This window comes from Pinus tabuliformis, chromosome 8 (genome assembly GCF_031772625.1).
Source record: "Pinus tabuliformis cultivar Carrire ecotype Pingquan chromosome 8, CPIR1, whole genome shotgun sequence".
NCBI classification, from domain to species: domain Eukaryota; kingdom Viridiplantae; phylum Streptophyta; class Pinopsida; order Pinales; family Pinaceae; genus Pinus; species Pinus tabuliformis.
The window spans coordinates 1260958185-1260970420 of NC_142294.1; the positions used below are offsets into that span (position 1 = coordinate 1260958185).

Sequence of the window (12236 nt, forward strand, 5' to 3'; positions counted from 1 at the left end):
CTATAGTACTCAAAATTTTAAATTTTAATCTATAACCTAAATTTACAAAAATCCCTATCAAATTTTACTAAAATCTTACCTTTTTAAGAATAAAAGAACAGTCTGCATTTCGTAATTCCCAATAACGTACGAAACCGGAATTTGTCCCACCACATTAAAACATTTATTATCAATATCAGAATCCAACTCTATTTCTAAATTCCTGAGACTACAGAACGCGAACACCAATGCCCAAAACTAACGTGGGCAGCAAGACACCAAGCCTTACCTCGATGATCCGACATTCTGTCCGGGCCTGAAGCTGGGCACCCCGAGCCTTGTCATATGTTCACTACAAACCTTTCCCGCCTCCCGACAGTTTGTAAAGGGGTGATCTAAAGAGAGTAAAGAAAATAATTTGGACCAAATATTGAGTGATGTCACTTACCAATTACATCAAGGAACTAAAGCTTGACTCTTGAAGAATTTCAGTGGAGGTTGAAGCTGCCTCACTCGTGAAGAATTTCGGTGGAGGTTGAAGCCGACCATCACCACGTTTTCGAGCATTTCGAGAACCCGCTGCTCATCCAGATTGCAGATTCGAGTACACAATGGCAAGGCAAGCCAATTTCCCAATTCCCCTTTGTATTCTTTTCTGATGTCGAGCCAAAAATCTGCTCATCATTATACTCGTCTTTTGTATCGAATTTTCGATTAGCATTAGCTATCATTACAGTGTTCTGTTTCTTCTCTTGTGATTTTTTTTTTTTTTTTTGGAGATTGCTTTCATTCATAGTTTCTCATGTTACTCATGTTACTGCAGAAATCTGCTGATAAGGCAATCTGGGATTTGGTTTAGTTTTTGTACATTGTATGTGCAATCGTTAGAATTCATTTCACTTAGTTGCATTGCAAGTTTGAATTGCTGAAATTTTTGTTGCACTCATGCTGGCGAGAGGGAAATTCTGTCGCCGAATATTGTTTGGAGAAGTTTATGAAGGTGTGATTACTCATGAGCAAGCCCAGGTCTTTGCAAATGTGAAAATAAGTCCAAATCAGAAACCAAATAGGGTATGACAAAGCGGGATCAAATCATTGGGACAGAAGCAGGGGATATTGATTTGCTAATCAGAACTAACCAGTATAAATTCAAACAACACCCATTTCAATGCAAATTCCAATAATGCCTACTTCAAGTCCATTGGTGTATCTATTAAGCATACACTATAAATGAGCCAGCCTTAGGAAGTTTCACAGGTAAGTTACTTGTAAGTTGTAACAGTAGATGTGCTTGGCACAGATGTTAAATGTTGTATTAATTACTTGAAGATAGATTTGTAGGTGCACTGATATTGGGTGTGATACCGGATCGGGGCAGGGTTCCATTTCATTGAGTCGCATTACCATGTGGAATTGCCGAAAAATCTTGTTTCAGGTTCATGGTGGACAGAGGGAAATTCTGTCACTGAATACTGTTTGGAGAGGTTTATGAAGGGTTGATTACTAATTAGTGAGCCCTGGTCTTTTTACTTGTGAAAATGGGTCCATAACAGAAACCAAATCGGGTCTGGGAAAGCGGGACCAAATCAGGGAGACAGAAGCAGGGGTTATTGATTTGCTAGTCATAATTAACCAGTACAAAATTCAAACAATACCCATTTCAAGACAAATTCAAAGCACACCCATATTACGTCCATCGATGTAACACTATAATGAGCCAGCCTTAGGAAGTTATTTGTAACAGTAGATGTGCTTGGCACAAATGTTAAATCTTCTATTGATTTCTCGAAGATAAATTTATAGGTGCACTGATATTGTCGTTGTTGGTGAATCAGGGCAGTGGTCCATTTCATTGAGCTGAATTGCAATGTAGAATCGCTGAAAACTTTGTCTCGGGCTTATGGTGGGCAGTGGGAAATTCTATCACTATATGCTACTTACAGAGGTTTACGAGGGAGTGATTACTAATTAGTGAGCGCAGGTTGTCGTACTTGTGAAAATGAGTCCAAACTAGAAACCAAATTGGTTCTGCCAAAGAAGGACCAAATCAGGGAGACTGAGAAGTAGGGAATATTAATTTGCTAGTCATAACTAGCAAGTGCAAATTCAAACAATACCCATTTCAAGTCCATTGATGTATCTATCAAGCTACCGTTGGGAAGTTTCGCTGATAAGTTAACCGTAACAGTAGATGTACTTGGCGCAGATGTTAAATTTTGTATTGATTACTTGAAGATAATGTTATAGGTGTACTGATACTGGGTGTGTCACTGGATCAGGGCAGGGGTCTATTTCATTGAGTTGCATTGTGGAATTGCTGATAACCTTGTCTTGGTCTCATGGTGGGCAGAGGGAAATTCTGTCACAACATACAGTCTAGAGATGTTTATGAGCGAGTGATTACTAATTAGTGAACCCAGGTCTTTTTGCTTGTGAAAATGAGTCCAGACCAGAAACTAAATCGGGTCGGCCAAAGCGGGACCAAATCAGGGAGACAGAAGCAGGGGTTATTAATTTGCTAGTCATAACTAACCTGTGTTTCAAACAATACCCATTTCAAGATAAATTCAAACAATACCCATTTCAAGTCCATTGATGTATCTATTAAGCATACACTATGAATGGGCCAACCTTAGGAAGTCACTTGTAACGATAAATTCAAACAATACCCATTTCAAGTCCATTGATGTATGTATTAAGCATACACTATGAATGGGCCAACCTTAGGAAGTCACTTGTAACAGTAGATGTGCTTGACACAAATGTTAAAGGTTGTATTGATTACTTGAAGATAGATTTATAGGTGCACTGATATTGGGTGTGACACTGGATCAGAGCAAGGGTCCATTACATTGAGGTGCATTGCAAAGATTTATAGGTGCACTGATATTGGGTGAGTCACTGCATTAGCGCAGGGTTCCATTTAATTGAGTTGCATTGAAATGTGGAAATACTGAAAGCTTCGTCTCCGGCTCATGGTGGGCAAGGGAAATTCTCACTGAATATTGCTCAGAGAGGGTTATAAGGAAGTGATTACTAATCAGTGAGGTTGTAATTGTGAAAATCAGTCCAAACCAGAAACCAATCTGGGTCTGCCAAAGCGGGATCAAGCAGGGGGAAAGAAACAGGGGATGCTATTTTGCTAGTCATGATTAGCTAGTACAAATTCAAACAATACCCATTTCAAGACAAATTCAAATAATATCCATTTCAAGCCCATTGATGTGCCTACCTATCAAGCATATACTAAAAATGAGTCAGCCTTGGGAAGTTTTGCAGATAAGTTACTTGAGTAATGTGCTTTGCACAAATGTTAAATGTTGTATTGATTACTTGAAGATAAATTTATAGGTGCAATGGTGTTGGGTGTTTCACTGGATCGGGACGGGGTCCATTACATTGAGTTGCGTTGCAATGTGGAATTGCTGAAAACTTTGTCTCAGGCCCATAGTGGGCAGAGGGAAATTCTGTCTGAATAAGTTTAAACAATATCCACTTTTAAGACAAATTTAAATAATATCTCTCTTACACGGGAACTGCTCCTAAGAGTTGGGAAAGTTGTTCCAATGGTTCCTGCGCTCCTGGGAGCTTTGGAACTGTATGGGAATGTTCCCTTTTCAGGGGAGCTGCAATGGGAAAGTTCCGGGAGCTTTGAAGACTATTTTTTTTGGAGTTCCGGCTTTCCCTGGGGTTGAGGAATACAAAGTCTGTTGAGAAATATGTTGAACTGCCCACAAAACATGAGTCTAAGTTGAAACCTTCGCAGGAAGAAAGGCCAAAGACATCCTTAACACCGATATCCTTAATTGAGAAACTGAAATTGGAGCAATCTCTTGATGGATTAAGGAAGCATGTGGCACCTAGAAATAAGGGCTATATCTGGGATGTCATGCTGATGAGTATTTCTTTTGTTGTTTATGTATATATATCGCAGAAGATTGTGTGGGCATATTGTATGTGGCAGTCAATGTTTAAACATTAGAGTTGCTTTACTTTTTCTCTTAAGAATAACTAGAGAAACATATGTAAAACTGTTCTTTTGTATTTTTAAGCCAAATTGTTTCAAACACTCCATGTGTCATAATGAACTTGACATTTTAATATTTTATATATATAAAAGGGAAAGACTCAGGGAGAGAGAAACCCAAAAAATATATTTATATAAGAGAAATTATATATTTATTATTTATATATTAAATTGACTTTAATATTTGAATATTTTGATTCAATATTAATTTTGATTATTATATAAATTATATATATATATATATATATTTATTTATTTATTTATTTATTTATTATATAATATTACTTTTTACGGTTTCAGTTAGTCGTTTCCTGTAAATTTGGGATACCCCGTTCCCGACACCGGTACCCAAGTTCCCAACTTTCCTGTACCCAAGTTCCCGGGTTTCCAACATTCTCACCTTCCAGAAACTCATACAACATAAAATAATATCCATTTCAAGTCTATTAATATATCTATAAAGCACACAATAATTGAACCAGCCTCGGGAAGTTTTACACATTTACTTGTAACAGCAGATGTGCTTGGCACAAATGTTAAATGTTGCATTTGATTACATACAGATAGCTTTATAGGTGTACTGACATTCGGCATGTCAAATATTACTATAATTGAGCCATGCCTTAGGAAGTTTTCGAAGATAAGTTACTTGTAACAGTAAATGTGCTTGGCACACATGTTAAATGTTATATTGCTTACTTGAAGATAAGTTACTTGTAACAGTAAATGTGCTTGGCACACATGCTAAATGTTAAATGTTATATTGCGTGTCACTGGATCAGCGCAGGGGTTCCATACCATCATGTTATATCAAATACTGTAGAGAAACCAAAATAAAATTTTCCCAAGCGTGAAATGTTCACTTTTCAATGCATTTTACATACCCACCTTGTAGAATTGTAATTCTAGTCTAATCGTGGTAAGTTTGTAATAATTTAATAATGGATATTAGATTATTAGTTTTAAAAAAATTCTACAAAAATTACTTTACAATCCAGTAGAAAGAAAGCGTTATATAAAATGTAGAAGTTAGTCAATTAAAAGAGAGAGCTTATTTAGGAATTTATTATGTTTTTAAATATATTTTTGATAGTAGAAATAGATTTAACATTATCAAATTTTTTTAAAACATCTAAAATCATTTTGAAATTTAATAGCTATAATTTAGATTTACAATTTTTTTTATAATTTCCAAAGCAAATTTGCATCCTGGTTTGCATCCTGGTTAGATAACGGCTAAACGAAATATCACAAAACCAATAATACACTGTTACACGGGAGCTTCCTTCCCTTCTCAGCATCCACACATGCGCTTCATTCCCCTGCCCTTTAAGCATTTTTTGGAAGCATGCCCCGACCTTCTAACTGGAATACATCCCAAAACCCTGTGAGCATGCTCTCAGTCGGGGAGCACAACGTAGGAAGACAGACTTTCCGGACTGGGTGCATTTTTTTCCTCGGAGCGTGCTCCCCACCTAGGAAGACAAGCTTCCGAGTGCTTCCAACCACGAGGGCACTCTCCATAAACGAGAAATATGCTTGATGTTCTACTTTTTCAGGCTTTTGTAATTGAGCCTGTAAGGCGATTTTCATTCATCATTGATTTGAGTTTTGGCGTTTTTCAAAGTTTTTTTTTGAGGTGGCAAGGAGCGGAGAGTTTTTAAGTTTTGTTTTTGTTTTAAAAGTTAGAAGAAATTTGTAACTAAAATATATAATTATGGTGTTTTCTTTGTTTTTTAAATGATGGTGAAATGGTAATATATTATAGTAATTTGAGAAAGGTTATTAATTTTATTTTAATTTTTCTCGTTTTCTTACAATAAGTAAATATATCTCTTGGAGTCGAATTTAGGTAGAGGAAATAGCAAACTGTACTCCCAACCACCCAAATTACAAAATATATAATCATTGTTGCTTTTAAAGATCACCTCATCATTTGGTCTACTCTAAAATAAAAGACATGAGGTGAGCTTAAATCTACTCATATTGCTATTCTAAGAAATGAAAGACATGGGATAAGCTTGGGTAAGCCATGAGATCATTAATATAATTTTTTTTCGACCATATTACTTTAAAGTGTTTTCATAGTGCAAACACTCTACTTCAACTTTCAACTTGTTCTAATGACATTCAAAGTGAATATCCTTATATAAATTAAAAAAATATATATATATCAATATCTATCTATATATTGTTAGTTTTGACAACGAATTAGGTAAAATTGTAAATAAACAGTTACATACCGAATGTTTAGTTATTTAACGGTAGTTAGTGACATAAAAATATCGAATGCTCATGTAGAGAGTATCATTCTTGAATAAAGTCCGATCCAATTCAGTTTCATATCTCTTGGTCATTCTGTTTTGTTTTTCTTCTCCTATTTTCCTGCTGTTCTTTCTACAATTGGTATCAGAGCTCCGAGGGCGGTGAGCCTGGGCGTGAAAGAAAGTTGCTGTGCGTTGAAGGCCTGAGTCCAAGACTTGTTCTGAAAGTTGCTGTGCGTTGAAGGCCTGAGTCCAAGACTTGTTCTGAAAGTTGCTGTGCGTTGAATGCCTGAGTCCAAGACTTGTTCTTTGCTGTGTGAAGACTAGCGAGGCGTGAAGGGCTGTGTGCTCTGCGTCAAGTTATTCATACCGTTCCAGTGCTGCCGTTCCAGTGCAGGTGCTGTCCCTGCGTGACCAAAACCCTGCGTGAAGACCGTTCCAGTGTTGCCGTTCCAGTGCAGGTGCTGTCCCTGCGTGACCAAAACCCTGCGTAAAGAGTCAGAATGAGCCTGCTTGCTGCCTGGCGTGTGGAATCGGAGTGTTTGGATCAGAGGTGAATTTGCCACGTTGGATCAGCACGTGACAGCACGCAGATTGCTGTTTTTCTTCTCTGCGGTGACAGCGTGAGGAGGAGCCTGCTTGCTGCGTTTTAGAGTTCTGCTGAAACCTGCGTGAATCTGCCTGAGATCAGAGCGTTTGGATCAGAGGTGAATTTGCCACCTGCGTTGGATCAGCGAGTGACAGCACGCAGATTGCTGTTTTTCTTCTCTGCGGTGACAGTGTGAGGAGGACCCTGCTTGCTGCCTGGTTTGTGGAACCGGGTAAATCTGTTTATTGAGATTTTTTTTTTTCTCAGGAATTTGATTTTGGAGGAAAGAAAATCAGAGAAATACAAGAATTATTTTTTCCAGAAATTTGTGAAAAACAAAGGGTGAAAGGAAACAGGATTTGAAATTTAAAAAAAAAATTGTTGAATTTCTTTTTGAAACAAAGCAGCAGATTGAAATATTGAAAGTTAAAAAAAAAAAAAAAAGTGGTGGTTTTTATACAAGTTGGAGGAAAAGAAAGGATTCAGGAAGGGTTTCATTGTTTGTTTAAATCACCAGGCTAAGATTATTTTTTTTAAAAAGCAAAAATCCTAGAAAGACTGAAACCCTAGGAAGGAGGAAAAATGGCCAAGATGTCAAATGCAAGATTCGAGGTGGAGAAATTCACCGGAAAGAGCAATTTTGCTCTTTGGAAACTTAAGGTTAAGGATCTGCTTGTGCAACAAGGGTTGCACAAGGCATTGGATGGGGTAACTAAGAAACCTACAACCATGTCTACTTCAGACTGGGAGGACTTGGATGCCCGAGCTCTCAGTACCATCCGGTTATGCTTAGCGGATGAAGTTCTCTTCAACATTGTTGAAGAGACTACGGCGTCAGGATTGTGGGAAAAACTTGAAAACCTCTATATGACAAAATCATTAACCAACAGAATTTATCTGAAACGACAGTTATACAGTCTTCGAATGAAAGAAGGTTCAAACGTTGCAGAACATTTGAATGTTTTTAATACACTAATTTGTCAATTAACAGATATGGAAGTCAAGATACAGGAAGAAGATAAAGCCATAACCTTGCTGTGTTCTCTGCCTGAATCATGGGATCACTTCGTAACTTCAATCAGTTTCAGCTCTGCTGATTCTTTGAAGTTTGAATCAGTCGTGGGAGCTCTTCTGTTTGAAGAAGTACGAAGGAAATCCAGCACTGAAACAGCTGCATCAGAAGCCATGGTCGCTAGAGGACGCTCAAAGGAAAGAGGAGAAAAACCAAGGGGGTCTTCCAGGTCGAAATCGAAGGGCAAGAAGTGTAAGGCAAAATGTTGGAACTGCGGTAAAGTTGGACACTTGAAGAAGGACTGTTGGAAACGGAAGGAATCCGAAAACCCGAAGAACGAAGCGAATCAGGCTGATTCAGGTATGGTAGACGAAGTTTTATCTGCTGAAGAATTGTGTATGATAGATGAAACTTCACCTGAATGTAATGTCTCTCAGAGTTTTGATAGCTGGCTGTTAGACTTTGGTGCTTCGCATCACATGTGCCCACATAGAAATTGGTTTACTTCGTATGAAAATGTAAACGGTAGTTCTGTGTTTATGGGTAACAATATGTCATGTCAGACTGTTGGGATGGGAGATATCAGGATTAAGATGTATGATAACACAGTTAGGACATTAACTAGTGTTAGACATGTTCCTGATTTGAAGAAAAATTTAATCTCTTTGGGAGTGTTGGATTTAGATGGTTATAAGTTTACAGGTCAGGATGGCATCTTGAAAGTCTTCAAAGGAGCCCTTATGGTTATGAAGGCAGAAAAGGTCGGAAATCTTTACAGGTTAAAAGGAAGTACTCAGGTCGGTGAAGCAGCGGTTGCGTCAGAAAAGGAAGAAGTAGGTACTCGTCTGTGGCATCAGCGTTTGGGTCATATGAGCGAGAAAGGTCTTCACATACTGATGAAACGTAAATCTCTTCCCGGTCTGAAATCCTTGAATTTAGATTTCTGTAAACATTGTGTGTATGGAAAACAGTGTAAACAGAGATTTAAAGTTGGCAATCATAATAGTAAAGATGTTTTAGACTACATTCATTCTGATCTGTGGGGGCCTTCCCCTGTTATGTCATATGGAGGTGCATTGTATTTTTTAACGTTCATTGATGATTACTCTCGTAGAGTTTGGGTCTATATGCTAAAAAGGAAAGCTGATGTATTAAATGTCTTTAAACAATTTAAAGCAATGGTAGAGAAAAGAACATGCAAATCTATTAAATGTCTAAGAACTGACAATGGTGGTGAGTTCACTTCGGTTGAATTTGAACAATACTGTAAGGATGAGGGCATTGTTAGACACAAAACTGCTGTTTATACTCCTCAGCAAAATGGTGTTGCTGAGCGTATGAATCGGACTCTTATGGAAAGAGCCAGAAGCATGATCAGCAATGTTAACTTGCAAAAGGAGTTGTGGGCAGAAGCAGTATCTACTGCTTGTTATTTAGTTAACAGATCACCTTCAGTAGCAATTGATTGTAAAATTCCTGAAGAAGTTTGGACAGGTCAGTCTTGTGACTATTCTCATTTGAGGATATTTGGCTGTGATGCTTATTCTCTTATTCCGAAAAATCAGCGTTCAAAATTAGATCCAAAGTCGAAATGTTATGTCTTTGTTGGGTATGACTATGCAGTGAAAGGATATAGGTTGTGGGATCCTACATTGCGGAAGATAGTCATTAGTAGAGATGTAACATTTGATGAATCCTCTTTGTTAAAATCAAATGTTGAAAGAATTGAACAGGAACAGGTATCGCCGAGTCAACGAGTTCAGTTGGAGGCTAGATCTTTCGGTGACAGTCGAAAGGAAGGAGAGACTTCTGGAGACAAAGGTGTTGAAGACACAAAGGAAGCCGTTGAAGCTTCTGAACCAGTGCAAGTTTTTGAACCAGTTCAGCAACCAGTCGCTCTGAGAAGGTCTACAAGGGAAAGGAAAACTCCCAAAAGGTATGAAGATTCTGCTTCATTTGTTGCTTTGGTTACTGAAGATGGGGAACCTTCTTGTTATCAGGAAGCAGTAGATGATACAGATAGCGAGAAATGGAAGATGGCTATGGAAGAAGAAATGGACTCCTTAGCCAAGAACAATACCTGGGATCTTGTAGAGCTTCCTGAAGGGAGAAGTGTTGTTGGATGTAAATGGGTCTTCAAGCTGAAACGGAAAGTTGATGGTAGTATTGAAAGGTATAAGGCGCGACTGGTAGCGAAAGGGTATTCTCAGGTTGAAGGTATAGACTTTCATGAGATTTTTTCTCCAGTTGTAAAACTTGTTTCTATACGTACTATGTTGGCACTAACTGCATTGCTTAATCTTGAGTTAGAACAGTTAGATGTTAAAACAACTTTTCTACATGGTGATTTGAATGAAGAGATATATATAGAACAACCAGAAGGTTTTGTACGAGGTCGCAGCAGAAGATTAGTTTGCAAGCTTAGGAAATCATTGTATGGTTTGAGGCAGTCTCCCAGACAATGGTACAAGAAGTTTGATTCTTTCATGGTGAGCCAGAACTTTATAAGAAGTGAGTATGATCATTGTGTGTACTTCAAAAGTTTCAATGGCATATTCATTATTTTAGCTTTGTATGTTGACGATATGCTTATTGCAAGCAAAAGCATGGAAGAGATCAACAGGTTAAAGGCTCAACTCTCTAGGACGTTTGATATGAAGGATCTTGGAGCAACAAAACATATCTTGGGCATGGAGATACACAGAGACAGGAAAAATGGTAAGCTTTGGTTGTCACAGCAGAAGTATGTGGAGAAGGTACTTGAAAAGTTCTCTATGAATAATGTGAAACCTGTTAATGTTCCTCTAGCTTCCCATTTTAAGCTTTCTTCGGTTTTGAGTCCTAGAGCTGATGAAGAAAAGCAGTATATGTCTCATGTACCATATGCAAACGCTGTAGGCAACTTAATGTATGCGATGGTATCTACAAGACCTGACATTTCACATGCAGTTGGAGTTGTCAGCAGGTTCATGGCAAATCCAGGTAAAGAACATTGGCAAGCAGTGAAATGGGTGCTTCGATATCTAAGAGGCACAAGTGACCATTGCATCGTCTTTAATGGTAGTGAAGGATCAGTCTGCGGATATGTAGATGCTGACTATGCAGGTGATTTGGACAAAAGAAGATCTACTACAGGTTATGTCTTTACTCTTGCAGGTGGAGCAATTAGTTGGATGTCAAAGCTTCAAGAAACAGTTGCGTTGTCCACTACCGAAGCCGAATATATAGCTGCTTCAGATGCCAGTAAAGAAGCAATCTGGTTAAAGGGTCTGCTCGATGAGATTGGAAGGACTCAAGAGAAAGTGAATGTACTTTGTGACAGTCAAAGCGCTATTCACTTGGCTACAAACCCTGCCTATCACAGCAGAACCAAGCACATTGATGTAAGGTATCATTTTCTGAGACATGTGATCGATGGTGGAAAAGTAGCTCTTAAAAAGGTCCATACACGAGAAAATTGTGCAGACATATTCACAAAGCCGGTTACAGTAGAGAAGCTGCGGTGGTGTTTAGCTTCTCTTGGCTTGCAGGAAAGATGATGAATGGGAAAATTGTTGTCAAGGTGGAGTTTGTTAGTTTTGACAACGAATTAGGTAAATTGTAAATAAACAGTTACATACCGAATGTTTAGTTATTTAACGGTAGTTAGTGACATAAAAATATTGAATGCTCATGTAGAGGAGTATCATTCTTGAATAAAGTCCGATCCAATTCAGTTTCATATCTCTTGGTCATTCTGTTTTGTTTTTCTTCTCCTATTTTCCTGCTGTTCTTTCTACATATATATATTTCCCATTATTGATTTTTAGATATTAAATAATTAATATTATATAATTAAATTAAATTTTCTATTATATTTTAATATTATATTTTAATTTTATTTATTTTAAGTGGTTGGAAAACAAGCTTCGAGTGCTCCTAACCAAGAGGGCACTCTCCATAAACGATAAATACGCTTGATGTTTTATTTTTAAGGTTTCCGTTTTTGTAATTGAATCCGCAAGGCGATTTTCATTCATCATTGATTTGAGTTTTCAGCGGTTTTGAAAGTTTTTTTTTTGGGTTGAAGTTTGGAGGGAGTGGAAAGGTTTTTAATTTTTATTTTTGTTTTTTAAATGAAGAGAAATTTGTAATTAAAATATATAATTATTGTTTTTTTTTGTTTTTTTAAATTATGGTGAATTAGTAATATATTGTAGTGATTGAGTGAGGATTAGGATTAGATTTTTTTTCTATCTTTTGAGCTTTATTATTATGGATAAATGTATTTTTTGGAATTGAATTTGGGTAGAGGGAAGAATAAACCATGCTCTCAACCATTCAAATTATTAATTTTGGACAAAGCATATAATCATTGTTGCCTTT

General features: G+C 37.4%; 1 protein-coding gene across 1 annotated transcript in view; it reads left to right on the forward strand.

The window, feature by feature from the left end:
- The first annotated feature begins 203 nt into the window (after positions 1 to 203).
- Positions 204 to 12236, forward strand: part of LOC149239970 (SUPPRESSOR OF GAMMA RESPONSE 1-like) — a 70512-nt gene continuing 58479 nt past the window's right edge. Inside the window, exon 1 of the mRNA XM_089367233.1 lies at positions 204 to 598. Within this exon, the coding sequence (XP_089223359.1) occupies positions 591 to 598 (8 nt within the window). The 5' untranslated portion in view covers positions 204 to 590. The remainder of the gene's footprint in view (positions 599 to 12236) is intronic.